Genomic DNA, 27528 nt, shown 5'->3' with positions numbered 1-27528 from the left:
ACCAGATCACATGGGATTAGCTTTTACAAGTAGAATTTAATGATAATTTGGTTATTTTACAATTTATAATATTATGTCATCGTAACTAACATTACTTAGTTGGGAATACACCACTGGGGACCCATCCAAGATGGCGGCCGCGCTGATACGTCACCTCCAATAGGCAGCGTCAGTCTATGAGGCGTCTACGTATATAATATCTATGGCTGGGACTGAGATCAGCACCATGCACAGGCAGACAGCACCAGTCGAACCCAGAGCTCACCAGCACAACTCACAGCTACACACCAGCAGGAGATATGCAGACAGAGGCATTCGAGCCCAGAACAATCACCCGCTAACAACAGATCCTCAGAGGATGTGCCAAACATCTCTGTTTAAGAGGCAGTACAGAAACAAATCCAGAGGATTTAAACCGGGTGTATGGGGGTGGGACAGAATAGGAATTGGGTCAATGCGGAAAATAGCAATAAATGATGCAGTATGGCAGACACGACTGCTAGTATTATGTTTTTTGTTGAAACAATAATGGACGTTGCAAAAATCTATATCAAACCACTTAATTAATATTAATATAAAACAGTAGAGCTAGGAACTACAACTATATAACATATACAAAACTTTATTTAATAAAAAAACTATCTAGTTTTACAAAAAGGAAATTATAATTGGTTTCAAGCCTTATAGACTCAAAGGTTTCATTATCTGTATTTTATTATACACCCTTTAATATCAAATGCAGAAAGCAACAGTTATAATCAACAAGTGAGTAACGGTTGAAGGACACAAAACAACCGCAAAAATAACAGATAGCACGAGACGTCTCAAAAACCGATAAAACCGAATGAACATCAAGTACGTTTACATGAGCTATCTTACATGATTATGCTGAATAATCTGATGTGTGAGGTCATTCAAACGCAATTCAACTGTGATATTTTATCAGGTGAAGGTCATAAACCGTTTAAGTCATATTTAACAGGAACACAGATTTGATCTATTACTCTGATTAATGTCTCAGTTGGAATAGGTTAAATCTTGTAAGTGGAAATCCATCTCGGAGGCTAATGTGAAAAGATCAGAGCCCAGGAATAAACAAATGCTCCTGTATCCATTAGGCCATCGCCTGCTGTGAGAAACGCCTCTGTCCGGCAGTGAAGAGAGTGCTATCAGTATAGGGTCTGTTTTCTTTTGTCTGGTTATTGTCTTTAGCCGTAATCTCTCCACCCTGTCACTCTTTGAGCTTGTTCACATGGAGACACATTTAGCTATACACGTAAAAAATGCATATTGGCGTTCCATCCAGATGCATCGGGCGTTTTGGGAGGTCCCACAGTGGATAAATCTAAACATGACACCATTGCCGTTTCGTGTGTACAGAAAATCCATATAATTTATGATACGATGACATCATCACCCAACATCTCGACCCTAGTCAGACACCACTTTGTCACATAACAGCAACAACGACAACAATAGCAGGCTACATGCTTGTATAGGTAGTGAGCCTACTAGCTACACAAAAGCAAAATCTTCTGCTCATTTGCTACTCCGATGAGCAACAATTGATTATGGACAACAGCAACGTTTATGCGGTTGTGGCTAGAAGGGATACAGAATGGCCAAAATCTCATGAAATCTCACTGGATGAGAGTTGTTTTTTTATTCTAATACTGTGAAGGTAGGTCTGCGTATCCTGATGCACACCACGGCAAAAATTTAACAACTCGTCTGTTCTACGCGGAGCGCAAGCACAGTGATTCGTTCACTAGAACCTTTCAAAATATCTGTGTCGCATTTCCGCTTGCGACAGAAGGAACAAAAATGGGCCAAGTCGAGGAGTGATTGAACTCAAACGGCAACAAAAGTCATCATTTATTTACCTCAATCACTGCTGGTACACAACAAATTGCTTATCGCTTGTGGATTTACAGCCCAAGCTGCTTCTTCTTTGGCTGTTGCGCTGCTACTGTTAATACTGCCTACTAGCGGCCTGCATGTGTGTTTGTACATCGACGCGGACAAATATATATGAAAACCGACGTGTACCTAGGCACAACTATAATGAGCCCTTAAACCCAACATCTCACGAGGTTTGGCCGTAGCTGTAACCCCTCTAGTCTAGTAACCGGTTTATAGACCGTTTCATCGGACACACGTGCACATTGGACACAACTTCCGGTTTCAGTTTTTTAATGGTCTGACTATTTGCTAAACTGTACTCTTGAACAAATACTTCGTCGAAAATAACAAATGTTTTGGTTTCCTAGGTCAGTGGTTCCCAAACTTTTTCAGCGTGCGGCCCCCCTTGTGTACGGTGCATTCCTTCGTGGCCCCCCAAAGAAAATTTGTGACAAAAAACTGAACATTTTAATAAAAAAAAAACATTAAATTATACAAAAAAGTTGTGCTTTTGGTTAGTAGCCTTATTTTTTTAGGTTTAATTACACAGAATTCATGATAAATTAATGAATTTCATAAAATGTCATAAAACTGGGGCCCCCCGGCACCATCTCGTGGCCCCCAGTTTACAAACCACTGTCCTAGGTCACCTACGTGTTGTTGTTTTTTGCTTGTTATATAAATAAACTAATTTGAAGTACTTTGTTGTATTTATTCTTAGCCAAGTTTACCGGAAGTTACGTGTAGACCACGGCCGCGGCTTGTTTATGTTGTGTCTGCTAAAACCGTCTATACACGTGCTCCAAGTCATCTTTGTGACAGAATTACAGCACCACATAGTGGTCTGGCATGTAAACTACATCGATTTGAGTCAGTTTCAGTGGTTTCATGTGTAATTAATGAGGCGGTCTGCGTCTTTTCCAACCCGCGGGTCCCGCCTTTATGAAATATTTGGCCCCACCCCCCAGCACTGTATCTATTTTTACAACCTGCACGGCCCCGCACCTGCGACCATTAAAATAGACATACTAGGCATTAGTAACGTAAGTAAAAAGAGGCTTTATTTCAGCCTAAAAGTGCTTGGAAACGGCCATTAGATTACATCGCCCTGTAAACTGGCAACAACATACGCGAATGAACCATAGAAACCAGCATGGTCAAATTAATATGATAGGATAATGATAAAGATTTTCAACATTTACAAAGCAGCATTTGTATTATCTGATTCTCTACCTTAATTTCTCCCGCAGATCTTCTGTCATCATTTATTTCTCCATTTGTTTTGCTGTTGTGGCTGGCAGCGGGAGCCACTTGGCGCTTCCGTGACGTGACGCCAAAGGTTTGGGGATATCAAGTTACGTTGCGCAAGTTACGTTGCCACGTAGGCCTACGTAATTTAACCTTATCCAAGAACCTAATAAAATATCAAAATATTCCCAAATATTTAATATATTCTACAGGGAATTAGACGCAACATACATGTTTTTTATTTTGTTTTTAATGACCCAACCCGCCCCGCAAAAAAGTTACAATTTCTTTACCCGCCCCAACCCGACCCGCGCATCACTATCATGTGTACTTAGATATTTCTTGAGATGACGCCGTGCTTACTGACTTAAATAGGGAAAGCTCTGGATTCATGTGGATGTGGCCATTGTCATTAGCCTCTTTCACACAGTAATTCTGGTAAATTACCATGAATTTACCAGAATGAATTTACCAGTAAATACAAAAATGTGCTGTTCACACACGCAGTGGCGTTCCGTTATTTTACCAGTAAGACATCATTCACACATCATTATCAAAATACCGGTAAATTCGTTGAGAAAGCGGAAGTATCTGTAGCACGCGGCGAGCTCAGTGTTGTATTTGTAAACAATCCACGTCGTTCATAACCACGGTCCATATTTTGTTGTTTTCACGTCTGTGGTAAACAGTCGCGAAGTTGCTCATGACCAAACACCATTGAATGAGACGACGTCAAACCGAAAATGCGTTTTTAACAACAGTTTGCACTTTAGGCTTCACAGAGGTCGTGCTAAGGACGTCTGCAATTCGGCGGTAAGCTGTTTTAAACAACTTTGGTGAAGAAATGTGGACGTAAACTTCAGGTGTGCTCAACTTTCAAGCAGCATGTGTGTGGAAACCTCAGTAAACACTGCGGGGGTAAACGCGTCATCTGTATTTAAACGCTATGATTGGCCCGAAGCTGTCAGCACGGTCTGACGTCGTCCGTTCTAAATGCCGGTAATCCTATAATTTTCATTCACACACAGCGCTTACCGGTAAATTACTGGTAATCTTACAACCTGTCTTACTGGTAAATTGGGAGCACTGATTTACCGGAAAGGTTCTGTTCACACATGACCTGTTAACGGCAATTTACCAGTAAATTACCAGTAAAGACTGTGTGTGTGAAAGGGACTATTGTGTCTCTCCTTTGGTTAGCATGTAGAGTTTTAACAACAGTCTTGTTCCTTACAGCTGGATCTACTTTTCCCCTAGAGCAGCTGGAGAGGGGATTTCATTTATGTGCTGTAATCCCCAAAATCGAAGGATAAGCAAGACTCACCCTCCCACAGAACCCCCCTCACCTCCAGCAAACAACCTCACATCCTGCACTGCTCAGAGAAATGAAACGCATGTGATGCCACAGACCAAACTAATCAATAATGATGTTCATTGAACACTATTTTCATGATCAAATATGCAATTAGTTGTTGCAGCCCTATGTCAGACGAATTCACTGTTTCCCAATTTTAAATGATAAAAAGTCAAAAAGTCAAAAAGTCAATATTTAAGTCTATATTTACAGGCCCCAAAAATGCAGTTGTCATGTATATGGAAGGCCAAAACACACAAAAAGTGTCATAAACAGCCCTGAAGATGCTTTTTAAGAGCATGGTTATGTAATACAACCAATCAGTGGAAAGAGGTGTCTTTATATAGCCGTCCCTCACCTCGGTCCTGTGACAGTTTTTGCAGCATCCCTCCATCACCTTATTCTCAGTTAGTTCATCTATCCCAGTTAAAGAGGGGGGAGTACTCCGGTTTCGGAGCCCTCCCCTTGGATAACACGTCAAATGTGCTTTATCTCATTCCCTCTTGATTACATGTTAATGCGAACTCGTGAAAAGTGTCTAAAACTAAAAAGTATCAACAAGCTAACATCAGAATCAACTACGATCGATAGTCGAGTCTCTCAGGTGGTTCACATGAGGAAAGCCATTAACACAGCTAAAGTTTCTGTCTATGAAAACCATTTCAAAACACTCACGAGACTCCGTTTGAATTAAAAAGACAACAATAAGTTAACACTTGGGATTTTGAGACACAACCAATGTGTTAAACAACCTAATCTTCTTGTTTAATGTAAAAGGAATTTGCATACACAGCACATACTGTACTGTACATCATACCATTTTGATGGGCTTCTGTTGGAGATCTTTCTCCGTCACAGGGACATTCTGGTCTTTGGGTGACAAGCCTTTTTTGCTCAGGAGCTGTAGGAGGGCTGTCATGTCTTTGGGTGGCCCCTCGGCCCCCGGGCTTCCACCCAGCAGAAGGCCATACGTGCGACAGTAGAGTTCAGGGGATTGCAGCAGGCGCGTGACAGGAGGCTTCAGGTGCTCCTGCTCATACTGGTCACAGTAGAAAGGATCTCGCAGCTCCACTGGAACATTTTCTACAGGAGAGAGATGATCACAATGAGTTCAAAGTAAATAAATAACACATATTCTTTATAGCCTTTTAATAGTTCCATTACTTGATTCTGATTGGTTAATAGCAGTGTTTTATTTACGATTTATGTGACTGGTGCACCCAACGATTCTTTGTATCATGCGCAGCACCCTCAGCAACTTAAACACATGTAAAACATTTAGCTGCTGTTCACAATCGTTCTGGGAATATTTTTTTCCAACAGAAGGAAGGATTTTACTTTATGAATTATTGATAAACAGTTTCTGCTTCAGTATTTGTATTGTGTGGTAACCGTTTCACAAAAGCAATAAGGTACGAGAGGCTAGTGCTCTTATTTAGTGTTCCTTATTTTTATATAAAAAATTATATATAAATAAAACATTTATTAAATGTGTATATATGTATGTATGTACGTATGTATGTATGTGTGTTTAAATATATATTATGCAAAAATTGTGAAGTTTTCAGATTGTTTATGATGAAATAGAACGGTTTTAACTGAAATTTGGACATATGATGCTGGCCCGAGAATTTTCGGGTGTATCACCGCCCACCTCTATAATGGCTGTATAGGTGCACTGGAACAATCCTTCCTAAAATGCATTAAACTTTCGTTTACAAAGACGTGAAACTCACCGAGTGGTCAGGGGTGTTCACTGATATGCTTACACAAAAATCGCTGCAAAATATGTTTTTTGTGACATTGAGTGACTGGTAGATTTTGAAATCCACAGTGGCTGGTGGACAAAATTTTTTATTTCCATCCCTGGTCAAAAGCCTCCAAGTTTTCATCAAAAATTTCTAAAAATGTGTTCTGAAGTCGATGGAAGGACTTACGGGCGGGGTTTCCCACAGCATTTTGCAGTTCGGGAGGCCCACCTAAGCTAGAAAACCCTACCACCTTAACTAAGTGGTCAAAAAAAAAAAAAAAATTGCTGCACAAAAGGCCGTCAAGTGCATCTTGGAGAATAGCGTGGACGCGCTTCACACTGCGAGCGGGCATGCGCGCCACATGGTCAAATGAGAGCCGTCACTGTCTGGAGAATAACTAGTAGCCAGTAAATAAAACATCCCGGAGAATAGCGCGAACGCAATTCACACCGCCACATGGCCGAAATGAGAACTGTGGTCCATCAACTGTCTGGAGGATAGCAAGTTGATAAAACGCGTGTCCGTGAGAAGAACTGTAAGTGGACTTATGTTCTGGGTTTACTTAAGCCTGTTATTGTATTAGTCTATAGTTCTTGCAAATTTAAAGTAAGTTAGCTTGTGATTTTTGTTGTTTGAACTACATGCTGGCTAAATTGCACGTGCCGGTTGATTCGATATAATTGTTGAGCGCTCTTGCTCACGTTATTTATGAACATTATTTATATGCTACAGTAGTTACACTCCTTTAAGATAATGTAATTAATAGTGGGAAATAATCAGTTTTTACAATCTTCGCGCTATCTATCATCGTTCGCCAGACGTCATCTGTTTCAGTTTGTGTTAATTAACCCTATACTTTCACTTCATCACGTAGAGGTATCTGTTAAAAACATTTAACTCATTAATAATCTAGTATGTGTTCATTTTCTGTCATAGTTTCTTCAAAATTAAGTTTTATTTGAGTGTTTTAAATAAAAAAATAATTTTCATCACGCCTACTCCCCGCCCCTTTGATTGCCACGCCTACTCGCCCAACCCTACCACCTTAACTAACACATTTTCTGCGGGAAACCTTGCTTACGGGTTTGGAAAGGGTAAGTGATTTATGATAAAATGTTTCTTTTTGAGTGAACTATGCATTTAATATAAATATAAAATAAAATGATTTGTTTGTGTTCAAAATAAAAAAGACCCATATACATATGTGGGAAGGCATGAAGGCAAGTAAGTTATGACAACATTTTCATATTTAGTATGCTGTGGTTCTTGGGCAGTAACATTTAATCTTATAATCTCAAAGCATCAGATGCTTTATTTAGGCCAAGAGGCGAGCACCAGAGAACCAAAGAAAAAACCCATCTCATGTAAACACGTTTTTTTTGCATTGTCAGGTTTTTTGTTAGCTATCATTGCACTGTGCATATAAATGCACTCACAAGCACACACTGGCATCTTAATTAGAAATCTGTGAAGATGTTATTGTAGTTACATAAAATCAATGACTAACAATTGGGAAACCCAGCTCCTCCGTCGCCCTAGGCCCAAATCATCCGCTTGAAAGAGCAAAGCAGGGATTTAACAAACCATACACACATACAAATGTGTGTTTGTCAGTGTGTGATTGTGAGAACGCTCTCATTCCAATGTCTTTTAATTGGCCCTTTGCTTTCCACTCAGCACCTCTCTGATAATCGGCTCTCGGGGCAACAGTGACATCACTTACCCCAGGGTGCACCACAGCTGAGCACAAACTGGCACACAGAACCCAGTCTCAAAAAGCCACACACACCTGACAGCTTCAAAGAGAGGGGGTTGAGGAACCAATCAAAGCCAGCTGTCTGAGATCTGGTTTTGTTTGATGTACGGGACAATAAGAGCACCGTTGTGCAGAGATCCAACCTTACTCTCTCTCTCTCTCTCTCTTTTTCTCAATTTCTCCCACACGAACAAAGAGAAAACCTTGTAAAACGATAAACGCCAGCTACAAATGTAACCTGAACCACATCCACTGGATATACAGATGACACATAAAACTATTTACACTGAACTATTCTGTTATACAATCACGCTTTGTCACGTTGAAAACTTGGATGCGAATGTCTACACCTGTGAAAGGACAAACAAAGAAAGACAGCTCCTGAGTTGGTGCGAGTTTCTGTAAACATGCACCAAACACACACACATTCACCTTGTGAATCACAGACTTGAAACGTAAACCTCACACACCCACAGCAAACTGGTTCTGCCGCATTCACACTAATTGTGACTTCATAGTAAGACTGGCACTTCCCTAACACATCCATGTTAAGCGAGCAGCCAGAAGTTGCGTGACCTGTTCTAGGACACAACAGAGGACAAAAATATCCTGATGGCACCAACTAAAAATGGCAATACCAGTGTAGATGTTTATATAATGTCAGTTGTATCTGATCTGGCCTGGTTCTAATCTGTAATATGATCATTATGTCATCAGTAATCCACACATCAAACACTCGCAAAACCCATTTATACTACAAATTATATGTAAGTGTATTTGCGTTGTATTAATTGTACATATGAAGAGTTTGGTTCCAAAATGCAATAAATCCATTTTGACTAATTTGGGTAAAAACGTGTTTTCTATACCAAGAAAGTGACAAGATGAAAAGCAGTATTTTCTGTTATAAAACGTTCACATAGCATCTTTAGGTTATGAAAACATAAAAAAATTCAAATCCATAATTTGATTTTCAAAGATTTATTATAAAAACTGATTTTTTTTCTCCAAAATGCAATAAATCTATTGAAATAATATATAAATGTGCATTCATCTTTGACATGTTATATTCATTTAGCTACTAGTGGTATACACTGATTAAAAAAATAAACATTATTGGCATTAATCAAAACACTTACTTTGTCATATTAAGAACACTGTCATTACTGCTGTCCTCTTTGGGATGTCGTCGCTGAACTTTTTTGACAGCGATCAGCTGTCAGCTTCGAGTAAAATAATGGAAAGTTTGTCATAAGATCCCCTGGGGTCAATGTGTTAGCATGACAGAAGCTTGAGGCATTTTGCCTTCACCTGAGTGCCTCTCGCGTAAATTATTCAATTTTGATGGCTTACGTTTCTACAGGTTAAAAAATGGCATCAAAATGACCATTTTGGGGTTTTTTTTGGTTTGTTGATCACGCAGTACAAAGTAGATGAGGAAAACTAGGATTCTGTGTGTAATCAAAGCGCCGTCATGATTGTTTACAATGCATGGAATGGTGCGCTGTGATTGGTTGAGCGGATTTATTGCATTCAGCAGAGAAGTAGGACTGGCGTTTGTCGCAGTTTGGGAAAAAAGATGACAGAATAACATGGCTGATATCGGATTTTGTGTAAAATGAAGAATTGACTTTTTAATAATGACCAGATACAATACTGATTTTGGTGGTACGTTTTTTTTTAAACGGCATTTATCGCATTTGGGAACCAAACTCTTTACATATTTACACATATTTAGGCAACCCAGCAAGCAATAGCCGCCATTTCACCGTCTAGGGTAACTATACACCTGATATAGTCCGGCTATGACTAACCCACTTCTAGCTAGGCTTGGGCGGTAATACGGTAATATGGTATACCGCGGGATCTAAAAATAGCAAAGGTATCAGTTTCTATACCGCCATACCGGCATTTAAAAAAACAATGAACTTATATAGCAGACAAGGATTAAATATTAAATTAGGGATGGCGAAAACTAATCCTTTTCTTCACCGACAACCGAGCCATTAACTGATTAGTTTAAAACAAGTTACGCTGTTTGAAATAACAGCCATTTCAAGCCGCGCCTGCAATTTCGCAACTCTGTCGCATCTCTCTGCTGCTCTGCCTCTGGCTCATGCGAAACATGATTCCCGCAAACGCGTCGCCAGGAGCTTGTATGCTGCTTGTATGTAATCAGAGGACAAATGACTCCTTAGTTTCAAAATGGTTTGGGTAAGGTGATCGCGTGGAAAATAAAGGCGTTTGTCTTATTAGAAGCTCATTTGAAACATTGCCGCGGCTTATTTAAAAAAATGACAGCTCCGAAGAGACGGCGCTTAAGTTTGAGGTAGTGCTAAAAATAATAAAGAAAGATGATCATCACCATCACCTTATCAGTTAGCACTAAAATGTTGTTGTAATGTAATTCCAAATCTAAACCCATCTTATTCGGAATGTTGCCTAATAGACTGCAACACGATAAAACAGGCACCTTCAGAATGCATAAAAGACGCACCGCCAAGGCAGGTCTAACTCACTCAGTGCCTTCTAGTAACGACTAGAACAACTCTTTATATCTTTATATCTTTATGATCTTTATTATTATTACTTTTTTATTTTTCAAAAAGACAAGTGTCAACTTCTGTTAAGTGCAACATGGACGATGCAATGCTTTGCTGATGCGAGCCGCGAGAAAGCCCTTGTCTGTTTTAGAAAGAATGCATCAAAGATATTTAATGCTAATGTATGAGTTTCATTCATTTATGATGAGGTCCGTGCGTTCAAGTCAACATTGCAATGCAAGCGAACGCGCGTGCCGGCGCCTCAATGTCACGGTAATTATATTGTCTACTATATTTGCTTTTAATTTATTAAATACGTGCAATTGGTTGATGAAACATTTATTAAAATTAAGACACTATTTATACAAAACGAAATTCACTACAAATTTCTACAAAGCAAAACCTAATTAAGTGGTAAAAATGTCTAATGATTTACAAAAACAAAACTTAATCTGCACTTTACTGTTAAAAGACGTAAATGTTAATAATTTGGAATACAACCAGGAAAGACTTTCGTTTTAATTATTTTATTGCTGGATTTTACAAAAATATTTTTATTTTATATGCTGGAATATGCAGAAATATAAGTTAACAGAAAGAGGACTTTCTTTATTTCATTAAAATATGGTGGAATGTGCAGAAAATAGGTTTAAATGTTCAGCAATTTTCTTCAAGTCTGAGACTTGCTTTGAATAAATTTTAGCTTGATGCAATGTGAGTGCACGAAACCAAACGCCGTGACCTTGCGCCAGAACCCAAATGCCGTGACCTTGCGGCAAATGTTTTTATTTGTTTATAAGTACAAACAGGCGAGTTATGAAAAATTGAGTGTGAGGGATTTGTTTACTTCACACAAAAATATCCTGGAAATTGGAATGAGATGGCTAACTGTAGTCCCTAGTCGCGTTTAGTTCACTGTCTATTATAACCTAATTTAGAGATCACTTTTTAACCGACAACTGGTTAATTCTGTTTGACCTTTGTATTTAACTTTTTTCTAAACTGCTAGTTGTTGCTTATAAAAGTTTTTAATATTGTTGTGCATGTTATTTTGTTATTGTTTCAGTATGGTATTCAGTTTCTGAAGGGTTTAGGCACAAGCCAACATTATAGTGACGCCGTCTGATTACATCATCATTTTATAATTATTCACGGTAATACCGTATACCGGGGTAAAATAGGGAGGCGGTTTGATGGTATCAAAATTTGGATACCGCCCAAGCCTACTTCTAGCCACAATAAAGTTACATTCGTCGCTTTTGCCAAAATAATATTATTCAAATAAAGATATTCCATCAATTAAGCAAAGTCAAGAGCGATTACAATGTGTTTCATTAATTTATTTATGTTATGCATTTTTGGGCTATGGTTAGACTTCTTTCATTTTCACTGACAGTTCAAATTTTGCCTTGTTTTTGCCTAGTATTTGCCTAGGGCTGTGTTTGGATGTATATTAGACATCTTTCAAAACACAAAATATAGTTTTTCTTTAAAAAAGGTATGAATGTTCTGTGATATGAGTACTGCAGACATGAGCATTGCAATGTCGATGCTGAAACTATATATGCAAATATATTTCACTAATTATATTTGATGAGACGTATGTCAATGTAAAACCAGATTGATGATGATTTAAGTTTTCTAAATATTTAGATATTGTAATATATTATAGTAATGTATTAAATATTATAATATAATATTATATAATATATCGTCGCTGCCCGATGAAATTCACGTATGTCCAAAACGGTTACTTCTCAGGAAGTGAAAAAAACACAGTATTTCATAGCAGTTGAATGTAGCGTGTCATACATGTAAAGAGGCCGTACCAAGTAACCATATTCTTGCCAGTGTAATGATATAATCCACATTTGACCAAAATTGAGTTTAAATGGACATATGTGCATATTTTACAGTAACGGTGGTCGATACACGTTACTGTGTTCGACCACCGTTCGATACCGATCATTAATTAGAATGGCCAAGTCGCGTTTCATATTGACAGATGAATACACTCAGTTTATTAAATACGCTTAGTTTATTTAATATTAATTATAAATTTATTAAATGTCTTTTGCAAACTATAAAAGGACAATGAATCAATACACTGACATGGTAATGCTAGACAGCAGGGGCGTCAGTTTGTGTTGAAAAGTGGTGGGGACAAAAGATCAGATAAAAAAAGATTACTGCAGGACGGGAAAAATATTGAATAACGGCACATCAAAAATGGGCATAGCGTAGGCCAGTCAACAACAAGAAAATACTCAGCATAAAACCCTCAACAATGTCGACTGCACACATGTAACAGTCCCTGCAACACCAGCTCAACCGAACAGTGCCAAAGCACCATACTGTAGAAAACAGCAGCGCGTTTAGTCAATGATTACAATGAATTTCATTACATATGTAAAAGAAAACACACAATAAGCATACAACGCAACATATGTGACCCTGGACCACAAAACCAATCTTAAGCATTGCTTGATTTTTCAGAACATTTTAACCAAATGCTTTCAAAAAGTAGTGGGGACATGTCCCCAGCATCCCCAGTGTAAATAACACCTATGCTAGACAGATACTTTGTTAGCACAGTCCGTAATTTTGTCACTCCTAGACGTATGTCTGGCGTCAGGGGGAACGTTAACCTCGATGAAGGAAAGTCATTGTCTCACCAGGCTGTTTATTCGGCTATGCAGTGCTGAGCTTCAATGAAACTTTACGAGACCGGCGAGATGCTTAACAGGCGGGAGATACGTGGCATGATTGAGTTTTGACACCAAATGGATATACGTGAAAATCAGATGAAATGATTTCACAACTTTTCATTGGCCATTTAGATATGTGAAGCATACTGTATATGGAAATGAACCTGGACATTCAATCCGTCGAAAATCTCAAAATCGGCAAAATGGACATACGTGGTTTTCATCGGACAGCAACGATATATATAAACATTTTTCAAGAGTTGGATACCTCATGCTAAACATGGGCAAAGTGTCAAAAAAATGAAGTGTGATGGGGTATTTCTGTACCAAATGCACTACGCCAGGGTTCGAAACCAGTTTCGGAAAGTTTTTTTACAAACATGAATGATTAATATGTAACAATCTTGCTTTATTTCTTTTATAAGCAATTTCAGCGCAGAGAGTACAGTGGAAGTCCTTATATGGGCACTTCAACCGGAATAGCGCACGCACACATCAGCCAAGAGCTGACACGAAATCAATGTCACCAAAAAAGTGCGTTGTTGTTTGCGAGGGAAATGTAAGCTTGTTCAGTTTTCCAATGAGCCCAGCCTTATGGAAACAATAGATATAGTTTGTTTATCCTGGGAAGCAGCGGAGTTGTGCGTGTGTGTTTGTTTAACTCTAGATTTCGTTGAAATGGGGCGGTCCCGACCAGATCATAAAGTAAAACTGCATCAAATGTGTTTTGTTGGCAATCGTTGAGTAAGTGCATATAATGCCAACGACACAAACATGGTGAATCATAAGTTATCCAGAGATAATGGGATATTATTTGGTGTATGTTGCTTGCTCTTGATCACGACCCTCCTCCAGGACCTTGGGTTTATTCAGTGTGAATCGGTACAGCTTATCTGTCTTTTATAAATCTGATAAAACTAAAGACTCTGTGGATATATGAAGGATGTAATATTACTCTACAGATGCTCAAAATTTTAAATGAGATAAGCAGAAACAGCATGTGTTATGCGACCTTTAAAAATAACTTCAGTAAGTGCACCAACATATTGCCCATTAACTGATTCACACATTTCAAACCCAGAATGCAAAGCAGGATGCAAAAGGCACAGCGATGTGAGATGAGGGCGGACGATAAAGGCTTTATTTCCCTGTAGCACTGGCAGTCAATGAATGACCGCTCTGTACTGCACCTTCAGAGAAAAGATAGAAGACAGTAATACCTGAAAATAGAGAGGGCCACATTAAACTAGGGCAGAATTAATGGGCCGAGTGCAGGATACACACCAGTTAAGGACTTTGAAACTGTAGCGCACAAAAGCCGCTCACATTCTGTAGTTAAACTGCAGCCAAGCTACCACTAAGTGAAATAGTAACCATCCAAAGTAACCAATTCACTGAAATAAAACAAACTTTAGGGAATAAACTGGACTAGCTCCAAAATGTTTCAGACTAGCAACAACCATGACGAGCGGCAAGTCAATTCGATTTGTGTTGTTGCCCACCCATAGTAAAATCGAGTTTATCCACACATCAAATATTTTCTAAGTGGATGATTATACAAAGTTGCACAACATTTATGTGTGCATTGGGCAAACAAATAACTTCACATTGTAAAACTGTCACGTCATACAAGGTTAGGACACACTGTGAATTGCTATGAAAAATTACTTTGTGTCTTAAAAACAACCAAGCTAATGTCAATCTACTGAAATATTTATGATAGTTACTTTACAATAGCACATGCGAAGACTTGTATACGATACACATAGAGGTAAATGCTTTCATAAGGAGTGTGTCAGTTGACACAAGCAGCCCATGTCCTGTAAAGACAGTATTATGACAGCAAACACAACCTCCAAGTGTAAACATTACCCATGACTCTTTTTTTAAGTTCTCGCTCTCTCTCTCACACACCCCCTCATGTCAATTTCAATCATTAGAAAGGTGAAAGGTTAAGAGATTCAGGAGATATTGCGCACTGGCAGTATTAGACAGAAAGGCGAAATCAATGGACAAACCCAGACAATGTTACACAAGAAAACAGTTCGACTCAAGTTGTTTTGCATAGACATCTCCAAAAGGCATCAGCAAATAGGATGTAGCGTCTCCACACCCTGAGCGACTGACGGATCAGCTGATCTTTACATATACAGTCGGTCTCAAAACACATTGAAGCAAGCAAAAGATTATAACATTACAATCCATGTAATATGACCCACGTTTTACGTTTTCAACATAACGCCCATTTCTACAAAATACCTCCTTTACACTACAGAGACTTGGCGGTGGACCTCAGGTTGTCATGGGAACATTAAGCATTAAAATCTTCTTGTGTGTTAATTGAATGCCGGCTGCTAGAACAACATGAGCATAATGTCCATCACACTGTGATCTGCTGCTCTGTGGTTTATGATAATCTACTTAATATATAAAAGATAAACATAATCAATACAGTTTCACTTTGTGATCGATAAAAACCTAATTAGAAATAGTTTAAGTGTGAAGTGTTGTTTTACTTGTTCGGTCGGTCTGGTAAAATATTAAATTCTAGCCAGAGTTTGGGACTACTGTTTGACTAAACAAAGGAAGGAGAAGACAAAAACAGGTGGAAAGTCATTAAGTAAAACATAAACACATAGTAGCTTTAATCAATTTAGGTGGAGTGTAGTGAGGTATTTTAACTCCTCTTTAAAGGAATAGTCTATCCATTTTCCATATTAAACTATGTTATTACCTTAACTAAGAAGAGTTGATACATACCTCTATCATCTGTGTGCGCGCGGCGACACTTTGATAGCATTTAGCTTAGTGACCAAACACATCAATGTTTTTCCTATTTAAGACGAGTAGTTATACGAGCAAGTATGGTGGCACAAAATAAAACGTAGTGCTTTTCTAAGCGGATTTAAAAGAGGAACTATATTGTATGGCGGAATAGCACTTTTGGGAGTACTTTGACTTGGTGCAGTAACACTCTCCCTCTCCCTCTCATTATGAGAGGGAGAAGTTGAGCGGATTTTTTAGGTGAGTCGAAGTACTCCCAAAGTACTACTCGTCTTAAATAGGAAAAACGTTGATGTGTTTGGTCACTTCTAACTTTATCTCTAAATGGTACCATTGAATGAATGGGGCTAAGCTAAATGCTATCAAAGTGTCGCCGCGCGCCACAGCGCTTACGTTCACGCACTAAGATGATAGAGGGATGTATCAACTCTTCTTAGTTAAGGTAATAACATAGTTTAATATGGAAAATGGATAGACTATTTCTTTAAAGGGATACTTCACCGATTTAGCATTCAGCTTTGTATCTGTAGAAACCCGGCAGTATTACTGAATGACCATGTTTCCCTCCATCATTTCCCCCTGAGAGGAGAGATATCTGCATTTTGGTTCTGCAAAAAAGTCCTCCGATGATGCAAAAATCGTCATATTACATCATCGGAGGACTTTTTTGCAGAACCAAAATGCAGATATCTCTCCTCTCAGGGGGAAATGATGGAGGGAAACATGGTCATTCAGTAATACTGCCGGGTTTCTACAGATACAAAGCTGAATGCTAAATCGGTGAAGTATCCCTTTAAAGGAATAGTCTATCAATTTTTTTATCCATGTCACGTTCTTCCTGATCCTATTTTTAAACCCTAGTTAGTGTGTAATGTTGCTATAATAGCATAAATAATACCTGTAAAATGATAAAGCTCAAAGTTCACTGGCAGGTGATATTATTTTCATTAACAGAATTCCCCTTTTAAAGCCCACTTTCAAAAAAACTTTCACTTTGCCAATTTTACTTAATTCTTTCATGTTGATAACTTAAAGTCAATTTAACAATGTGAACTTAATTTACTCTAATTCATTCAACAAAAAAGTGTCTTGTCAGTTTTACTTATATCTCATTTGTTTCGCCAACATAACATTATGGCATAAAAGTAACAGATTAATAAAACCAATACAGACTTGCATCTCATTGGCTGAGGATTTTGCATTGTATTATGGGAAATTGTTGTTCTGGCACCCTCTTGCAGAAGTGTAGCACCACCTTATAAAATGGCATTATTTAAAGTATTTGACATCATTAATTACATTTTTAATGTACAATTAACTAAATTTTTATTTGTTGACTCTACTAAGGTTTGTTGAGTTTACTTAAACTTCTTATGTAAAATGAACAAAATTATTGTTTGTTAAGATTACGTGGAACCTGTTGACATAATATTTTTAATTAAACCCAACACTTGATTTCTTTTAGTGTATAGAGTGAACGGCCGGTTCGGCCTAAAGCCCTCTATTTCCTGCTTTAATGACTTCAGTAGATCAGTTTTTGGCTAAACTCCGCCCACAGGAATACGTCAGTCACCAGCTAAGCTAACGACAAGCTAAGCTAACGACAAGCTAAGCTGTCGAATCACAACACACTAAACAAACTACACAATCAGAACTCGTTAAGCATTTCTGAAGGAGGGACTTCATAGAACAAGGAAGACATCAGCCCGTTTTGAGGACAGTGAAAACAGCGCTATACAGATAAGTAAATTGTGTGAAAAATATAACGTTTATAACACGTGAAGTATGAACACGTGTTATATTGCACACTTTAAACACAATCAAAGCATCAAAAACACAGAAAGAATGGGACCTTTAAGTACATTTTCAAGTATCTGTGTTTTAGAAAATGTCCATCAAAAATAACAACCCCCATAGGTCGTTTGTGCAAGCATTTATTATGATGTACATTTATGTTTTAGGGATAAGCGCACTCTAGCGTTATTATACGATCTTAAAGGAATAATTCACTTTAAAATGAAAATTCTGTCATCATTTACTCATCCTCATGTTGTTCTAAACCTGTATGAATTTCTTTTCTCTTATGAACACAAAAGAAGATATTTTGAGAAATGATGACACATAGCAGTAAGTGACAATAGACTTCCATAGTAGGAATAAAAAATATGATGGAAATGAATGGGTAATGTCAACTGTGTGCATAATGCATTTATCAAAACATTTTCTTAGTCATTTATCACAATACTTCCAAAATATTTTTGGAGAATCTACGTACCCCCAACCACCTCTCCATAAAACACAATAGCAAGTAAGTACCTATGCAATAATGCTTCGTTTTTTGATGCCTTTGTACATTTTCACTGTTATTCTGTACTCATACTATATTTGTAAAGGTGGTCCTCTGAATGTTTTTAAACTCATTGCAAAAGTTTGAGAACAAATGTACTTAATCACTACAGTCCAGCTCCCTGTATATTTCAAAACACACAGCATGCTTTTCTTTCTCATGTATGCAGAATAGAGGATCTACATTCTTTACATTACACAGGAGGATAATCTGGACTGAGATGATTGCATAAAGGTACACAGAAGCGTTAGTTAAGACAAACAAACAAAAACATACATTGTGCTTAGTGACCTCTTACAATAAAGATCATAAGTCATTAGCAGACTGTCTTTTTCCAGTGCATAATCTGTATACCAGATGATCCGCTGCTTTCAAACTAACATTTCTGCACAAATGTCTTATATTTTCCCTAAATCCTTTCAAATTAAACACTCATTTTAAAGTCTGTGGTCATGTTTTGAACAGCGGCACCTGTATGCAGACGCACACGCATACTGTACACACTGTTCTTCATCCTGAATGCAGCTGAATAAGCAGACATGAAAGTAACCTCAAGAGGCTCTTAGTGTCCAATCTTCAACAAAAAGCATAACACTGCAAAACCATTTTAATCCTTTCTTTCATTTAGGGCGTATTTAGAGGAACGGGTAATTAATCAAACAAGCCACAACTTCATCCATTCACCAATGCCTCACCTGTTGAGTCATGGTGGTGACCAATATATGATTTCAATGTGACTAATGCATGATACAGTCTTAAAGGCCCAACACGTCATAACAGCACTGACTGTCCTTAAACATCCGTGAACACAGAGCGTTTATCAGTTAAAGTCTGTCTTACGGTTATCAATAACAGTGCAGAAGCAGATAAAAGGGCAAATTCTTCCATTTGTGGATGGAGTTTGAGTTCTGAGTGTTAAAGATACGACTTGAGTTATGTTTGGTTTTTTGCTGATGTACGTGAAATGTTTTGTCAGCGTCAATGGCCTACGATGATACAGGCTCAAGTACAACTCTTGCCTGGAGTTTACAAAGTATTTTTAGGCTGTAAATGTATTCAAAACTCTATTAAAGGTGCATTGTGTAACTTTTAGAGGGAACTCTTGACGTAAATGCAATAAAATCTACATAACTATATTATCAGTGGTGTATAAACCCTTACGTAACACACTGTATTGTTTTTATTACCTTGGAGTAAGGTCTCTTTACATGGAAGTCACCGTCATATTTCTACAGTAGCCCTAAACGGACAAACTTTTCTACGGAGCATGTTTTGTCCCTACTGTAGGAACTAAGATACTGTAGATTCTTATTCTTATTCGATTCGAAATTTAGGTTTGGTTCCAATTCGCAATCTCGCCACTAGAAAAAACTCTATACCCACACTGGACCTTTAACTAACCCAGTACTCCAAGGCAGTGGTTGTCAACTTCAGTCCTTGGGCCCCCCTCCCAGAATGTTTTAGATGTCTTCATATCCACCTGTTTCTCGAACGTGGAAGTAAGTGATGTGACGTATTTCCTTTCCAGCCCGAGACTTCAGGTTCAATAGCCAGCCGGTAGAAAACAGTGTAGTGGGAGCACGCATAAAACAGGATTTAAACAGTTAAGATTTAGTACAGCTGCCATGTATGAACCAGTGTGAGGATGAAATTAAGAAGTGGCCTGATATATGAAGATATATTCAATAATTTCGTGTTGTTGATCGGAGGTGATGGGTCTTCAATGAGCAAATATAAAAGCACAGAGACATACCAGTATCTTTACAATGGGAAAGTCAGTCAAGTGTTTGTACATGGAATTTACCAAGACTTCGCGTTTATAACTTTTCAGGGGATGGTTTAAAATGTCACAACTGTCCCTCTGGTGTGAGGTTTTTTAAACTGCAATTTTTAATGGACTTGTTTATTGCGACACGTCGAGCTTCACGCGGTCTGACACAGTCAGCAGTATCTTTCATTCAACACATTGTAAGTAGAGTTGTTCCGATTCCCATACCAGTATCGGAAATGCGGCCGATACCACAAAAAATTCTGGCATCGGAATCGGCGAGTACGTGAACCCATGTACCGATCCAATACCATTTTCTTACTAAACCTAGTTATGCCCGTTATAGCTAACGCTGCAAAGCGAAACTCATTTCTTCTTCGCTGCTCTGAATGCAAACACCAGGAAGAGCGGCAAAGAAATGAAAGCATGCAGCCGTATGTCCGCTGTTTGTTAGTATTTCAGACTAATAAAACAAAACATTGACAAGCACACATACCCCGCGCTTGAGCGCGTTTGTGAGTGACCAGTACTGTCATTGACAACAAGTACACATACATAGCCTCGCGCGTTTGTGAGCAGCATTGATAAGTACATAAACCCTGCGTGTGCTGTTTGCTGTGATTGTTTTTAATGATAAGAGCATGAACCGTTTGATATTTGAGATGAAATAAAACTTACCACTGAGTTTAACCGCAGATCTTACTTGTCTCTGTCGTCTATGTGACGCGACAGTCAGCACAGCACATCCATAATTTCAAATCCGTTTACAAGACGAATGCTCTTGTTATGTTTAATATAAAGTTTACATTGCGTTGTAAAAATGATGAAATTATCTTCATATGTGCTTAATTCATAATGAGAACGTTTACACAAGCTTTTTTATTCTGCTATAATATATATTAACAATAATATATGTCATTTTATATAGGCTACAAACTATAATTCTATCTTGACATGCACATTATCTGGTTCATGTTGGTCCAGTTTAATTCAGAGGACTCGTTGGTTTGGTGTATTCATTTTAATTGTAAGCCTTTAAAAAGTAATTATTTTAGATGCAATTTTGTAATATTTAATTGCTTAAATTCTCTAATTTCTTCTAAAAACATTTAAAATCATCCCACAGAATTCCACAGATTTTTCAAATTATTCTAAAACTAAAATACCCTTTCAGTGTACAGTGTTAGATTTGTGGCTCGTTTTCTCTTAGGAAAAATAAATATTACTGTCAAATGTCTTTCAGATAATAAAAATACCCTAGTTTACTGTATGTATTTGTTCATGTTTTATACAGGAATAAGTCTGAAGCACACCATAAAACCATTATATCCATTCATACAGGACTAGTAGTATGTATAGCTGTATATTTTACAGATATACACCCAGGTATCGGATCGGTACTCGGTATCGGCCGATACCCTGAGCCCAGGTATCGGAATCGGTATCGGGAAGAGAAAAATGGTATCGGAACATCTCTAATTGTAAGTTATTTGAACAAACCCTAATAAACATGTTAAACTACTCCATGTACTGAGTATTGTTTTCGTTTTATGAAAATATTATTACATCGCTTCTTACGCTGGTGGAGACATGAGCTTATGAAATTATTGCTTACTTTTTAAAGTATTTGCTTTTTGATTCAAAACACAACAAAAGTACGCGCAAACACATTACGAACTATTATAAACAATAACCTAGCAGATTATGTTGTATATATTCTGTACTGTAATCGCATTTTTGTAATAATATATAGTAGCAGAATAAATAAATCAGCATATTTTTATCAGCATAAATTAGTTGTTTTTAAACAATTATGTATTTATTGTTTACTGGCAGTTTCTATGAAAGGTTTTACTGGATGGGTTTGTAAATACAAATCATGAGTGCATGTGCGCCACATACACATTCAGTTATTGTGCATGGGGTTAAAACAAATGTTTTGTAGGGATTTACTGCGTTTGTATTAGCTATTATGGCAACCCCTAACTGCACAAATTATGTCGGTCTTCTTTTCATAATAAACATTAAACAGCCAGTCAAAACGGCACTCTTGTGTCCTTCGCAATAGACTACCATTAGCTTTAGTAGCTCACCGGAAGTCATCAACCGGAAAGCTCAAAGATGGCGGCGCCCACATTTACGTCAAGAAACAGGTGGATATAAAACACCTAATTCAGTTCATCAGCTTGTGTTAATTAAGGAAACCCTTCAAACATTTTGGAAGGAGCCTAATGAGTAGAATCAGGTGTTTCATATAGGGAGACATCTAAACCATTCTGGGAGGGGCACGAGGACTGGAATTGAGAACACTGCTCCAAGACATCCAGAATGAAGCTGTGGATTATGAAACACAAACTTGTGTAAGGGGGCGTGCACACCAACGCTTTTACGCCGCGGCCGGTGCATGTTTTCAATTTATTCCAATGGAAGCTCAGTGTTTTTCAAATAAGCCAGTAGCTAACGTTTTTTTCCGCGCTGAAAACCAGCCCTCAGCGATTTTTCTGCGCTCGGCGCTGAGCGTCAAAAGAGTGTTAGGGGGCGTGCACACCAACGCTTTTACGCCCGCGGCCGGCGCATGTTTTCAATTCATTTCAATGGAAACTCGGCGTATTTCAAATAAGCCAGCCGCTAGCGGTTTTTTTCGGCGCTGAAAACCGGCGCAGAGAGTTGGGAAATGTTCGGCTTTGGAGGAGGGGCTCCGCTCGTCAATGTCAGTTTTCACACGGCTGACCAATCACACTGGAGGAGGGGCGGGACATTACCACAGCAACCAACCGGCTCGCAGCTGACGTATCACAGCTACCAAAGCGCTCAGCTGAAGAAAGCTGGCATTCGGCGTCCTCAAGGCGTTTTCAGCCGCGTTTAAAAGTTTTGGTGTGTCCAGCCCCTTAACTTTGAGTGAAAAGCTCCGCTCGTCAATGTCAGTTCTCACACGGCCATCCAATCACAATGGAGGAGGGGTGGGACATTAACACAGCAACCAACCGTCTCACAGCTCAAGTATCACAGCTACCAAAGTGCTTCGCTGAAAAACAGCTGGCATTCAGCATCTTCAAGGCGTTTCAGCTGCGTTTAAAAGTTTTGGTGGGTCCAGCCCCTAAATCCTTTCTAAGAGTGCAGCAGGAAATAAAATGTTAACAGCCTGGTACAAATAGTTTTTTTGGTCTACATAGCTAATTTTGCTTTTCATGACAACTGTGAAGGAGTTAAATTGATCTGTTTGAATTATATTAAGCCATAAAGTTCTGCATAATTAAGGGTGTGGCCAGTTGAGTGACAGGTGGATTGCTGCTGATGTCACTAACGTCGAGCTAGGCGGGCATGGTTTCAGCAAACAGGAACCTCAACTTCTGCCTCATTGTCCATTTTTGGTTATCTGGGAGTGACGCATGGGGATGCGATGCCAAGATGGAGTCAGTCGGCTCAGCCCACTTTCCGCTTCAAAAAAGCTCTTATGTTTTGGGGAGTACCCTTTTTTAAAGGTCCTTATATGTAACATTTAGGTACAGATACATAGATTTGGTACCAATCTGTACCTCTGAGGTACTAATATGCAATCTTTAGTACTAAATGTACCTTTAAAGTAAGTAGAGTATTTTGAGTGGTTTCCTCTTGAAAAAGAGATCTGTGTTATTTCCCTGTCTATTCATCGTAAATCTGAAAGTGTCTTCTCAACCAGACGCAGGATTTGGGTGTCACTCTCGTCTGCGTGACAAAGTATGCACCAAAGTAACTAACACTAAACTGTTCGAGATTCAAAAAATGATAAGCAACAGTAGAAGCAAAGCTTGCCTTAACGCTAATTATTAAAACAACTTCTGTTCAGGCTGTGCTTGAACTTATCACTCTTTTTCACTGGGACAAAGCTCCAAGGATAGACTTTATTGCACAATCCGAAAGGAATATGCGGCTCATGAGCCAAAAAAACACAAAGCTCACACAAAGAAAGCCTTGCTGATAATAAATTTGCATTTATGCATTCTGGTACACTTCCAAAGTAACTTACAATTTCTATATTTCAGTATGTGTGCTCCCTTCGCCATACTAATGCAATGCTCTATCAAAGCCTTGAAGTTACAAGTTCATCGCAAGGACAAAACACAGAACCAAGGCTCTGATATGAGCACAAATGTTACATTGGATCACTGAGACCAGACATTAAGCAGAAACAAAGTGCCATTCTGGATCAGAGGCCTGAAGTCAGACGCAATGTTGAAATACAGCCATCACTGTCACTTCTCTCCAGGCAGGCCTCTATAATCCCGTTTGATTTCTTTCGTTCTGTGTGTGCTAGCCGGCCTGTGTGATTTTGTGGTCGAGCAGGTCTGCTATCGATGCATGGAGCGAATACAAACACAGACATGGCTTTTTTTTTGGAGTTTAGTAGTACCAATTACATTAATTAAATTAATTCGCGTTTCTCACACCCAGGGCAGATCCTAATGTTGGCCTGTTAATCTGGAATTGGGCAAAGTGAACAAAACTAACTGTTGGGGCAGTTCAAAAGGCTGTGGAGTTTAAGCTGTTTACATATCTAGGGATGGGCAGGGAAACTGGGAACGTATTTATGATAATGAATGATAGCAAGTGAAACTAGATTTATGACAATGTGAAGGAATCTTATCAGAAACTCGACATAAATTATTTACGCCATAGCTTTTTAAAACTTTTGTTTGTGGTTAAAAATTAAAAATTGATGACTATTACTTCCTTCTTGACAAAACAAAACATGAATACCTTAAATATATTTTAATTGTCGAGCAGTTTCAGCTTTGTGAGCTGTATAATAGCTCCGATTTTAGTGCTTTTGCTCAACAAATTTGAAAGCACCACAGCAAGTACAGGAATGCAGACTTGCAATCTGAATTAACGGTGCCTCATTAGGTGAACACAATGGGGCTTTTAAAAACAATCCAAGCACACACAAACAAACACACACACACTAAATATGATGTCTACTGCACCCGAAAAGACAAATTCTGCTAATAATATGATGTTGACCACCTTGCACATCTACACAAACACACAAATCTGACTCTTTTTTCTATGAGAGAACTAACTAGAAAAACTATACACTGTGAAAACAGTCCTGATACTGAAATAGTATTTGTGCAAACATTGTTTGCTAACGTGCTATCCAATATTGAGATATATAATATTGGGGGCGGGGCATTCTCGTTCTTCAGAATTTTTATTGGACAAACTGAGTGAATGCATTATGAGTCATCATTTATATTATTCAGTCAGTATTACAACAGAAAAACTCTCCCATTAACCCCGTCAGACCTGATTTTTCGGGTGTTTAATCATGATTTTGATTTGGTTTGAACCACTAAAAATGTGATGGCCAATTCTAGTGAACGCAGGGTCTGAAGGGGTTAAAATGTGTCAAACATAAACATTATCGTTTTTTCCAAATTAAATCCCTAAACCAAGTATTTATATAATTTTAACTGTGTGTCTTCGGTCACTTTCATCTTGTAAGTTAAGTATGGGTGTATTAACAAAAAGACTCGAGGTAGTGGGAGAGTGGGTGTGTGCACGCGTCACTGACACACGCGCTTCCATCATTAATATTACACAAACATACATGTTTATATTTAGGTCAAAACTACGGTTTTTTACATAATAATTCCTAGACAACAATGTGTCTACAGTAAGGATTAAGCATGTCCTCGTGTAAAAGGACTGTATCGCGGGCCTTTATATTTTATAAATAATTTCCTTATTTTATTCAGGCTGTCAGTATCCTCTGCTGTAGCTCAGTAAAGTTACATATCTGTGCAAATGTTTTATTAAACAAATCTGCAATGAGTTGAATGAAAAGCATGAGGAAGCAATTTGCTACAAAATGATTCGGGAAAGACGCATACATACATAAACATACACACATTTCCAGTAACGTTACATGTGACTGGGTGAAAATGGCCAGCGTTTGCTCTCTCTCGTATGGTCTTTGTGTGTAAAAAACGCTGAGTTTACATCTTGTTCACCTTCACACATGCTTTACCCCCGCGGTCACTGAACAAAGCAGCACAAATGTTGTACACAACACACACATGATAGAGAAATAAGCAGCACATGACGCGAAAATAAAACAAGATGTATCAGACTGCGGGCTGCGTCTTAAAACCTCACCACCTGCCCACCTAGTCAGCATTTGGAGGTATCGCGTGTGCGTATCTTTGCGCATTTTGGGGGCACCATAGATTATGGTTCCCTCAAATATACAGCTGACTCATCACGCGCCCTGAAATGCTGTCTATCTAGGCACCACGACAGGTTCTCTGAGACACCCCCGCTATATACCTGCATTGCCGTAGGATTTTGCCAGCAGCCACCCGACACTGGCGCAGATTCTGGCTCTGGTCACATCATACTGATCCAATGGCTTTATGTCCGGAACCACAAAAGTCTTCCTCATTGCATTCGAGTCCACCATAGCAGGTCCAAAACAGACGGGCCGGGATATTGAGAGGAAGGCGATGCGGTGAGAAATGAAACACAATCAAACAGTCATCCTTTCCTTTCACGCGACCGCAGCATTAGAACCGTGAAAGGCCAATATATCGGCTAGCGTTCCGGCGAAAAATAAAGTAATTCACAAATTATTCCCTTGTAGGTCTTCTTTATAGATATCCAGTACTGTTGGCGGATGTAAACGGATCTTTCTAAGCTCAACGGGAGCGACAACATTCACCGGGATGTTTCACTATTTTGACCCCGTTTCAGAGTCCACATCGCCCTAGCTGATTCGCTCCGTAAGCTACTGATTTCCAGGTACTCCATACTCCCGTCAATCACTCCGCCACACGTCCAACCAGCCCACGACGCCGAAGCAAAGCAGGCGGGGCCACGCACGTGAACGCGAGCAGCAGGCAGGGAGGCGCAGCCGAAACAGCGAAACAGGTGCAGGACAGGTAAAACTTGCCCAGGAGGTGCCACATCAAAAATTAGTCACAATGAACGACCATAATGCCATTAGTTGACATTGCATTACAACACTAAACTAAAAGCATTGTATAATATCTATATTTTTACTATGAAAATGCATGTTTTCTATTATAATTTCATGTACTGGCTGTATAAACCTATATTTAAGGTCATGCATAAAATTTATATTCAATGCCACATTGTATAAACATTTATCATGCAAAAAATCATATTAACACCCTATTATTGTGTCCGTTTTAAAAATGCCACTTGCTTTGAACACTTAATACATACGAATTTAAGTCAAAACATGTCATAAACCTGCTACTGTATGAGTATTATAAAATGCTTTCAATAATCAAAATAATGTATATATTTAAGTCATTACTTCTTTTCAAAATGGTTCAAATGCACAGCTTTTGAGAACTGAATTC

General features: G+C 38.6%; 1 protein-coding gene across 6 annotated transcripts in view; it reads right to left on the bottom strand.

Moving 5' to 3' along the window:
• The window catches only part of camsap3 (calmodulin regulated spectrin-associated protein family, member 3), a 53415-nt gene extending 26463 nt beyond the window's left edge, over positions 1 to 26952 (bottom strand). For 4 of the 6 annotated variants that reach the window (XM_073856974.1, XM_073856975.1, XM_073856979.1 and 1 more), the window contains exons 1-2: positions 26471 to 26951; positions 5322 to 5587 (exon numbers count right to left, since the gene is read on the bottom strand). In XM_073856974.1, the coding sequence (XP_073713075.1) occupies positions 5322 to 5587; positions 26471 to 26603 (399 nt within the window). In that variant the 5' untranslated portion in view covers positions 26604 to 26951. Of the gene's footprint in view, positions 1 to 5321; positions 5588 to 26470 lie in introns of all 6 variants that reach the window. The other 2 variants (XM_073856976.1, XM_073856977.1) reach the window with 1 other exon arrangement.
• Positions 26953 to 27528: the final 576 nt, after the last annotated feature.

This window comes from Misgurnus anguillicaudatus, chromosome 19 (assembly GCF_027580225.2).
Source record: "Misgurnus anguillicaudatus chromosome 19, ASM2758022v2, whole genome shotgun sequence".
NCBI lineage: Eukaryota > Metazoa > Chordata > Actinopteri > Cypriniformes > Cobitidae > Misgurnus > Misgurnus anguillicaudatus.
This window is presented reverse-complemented; position numbering and strand designations above follow the sequence as displayed.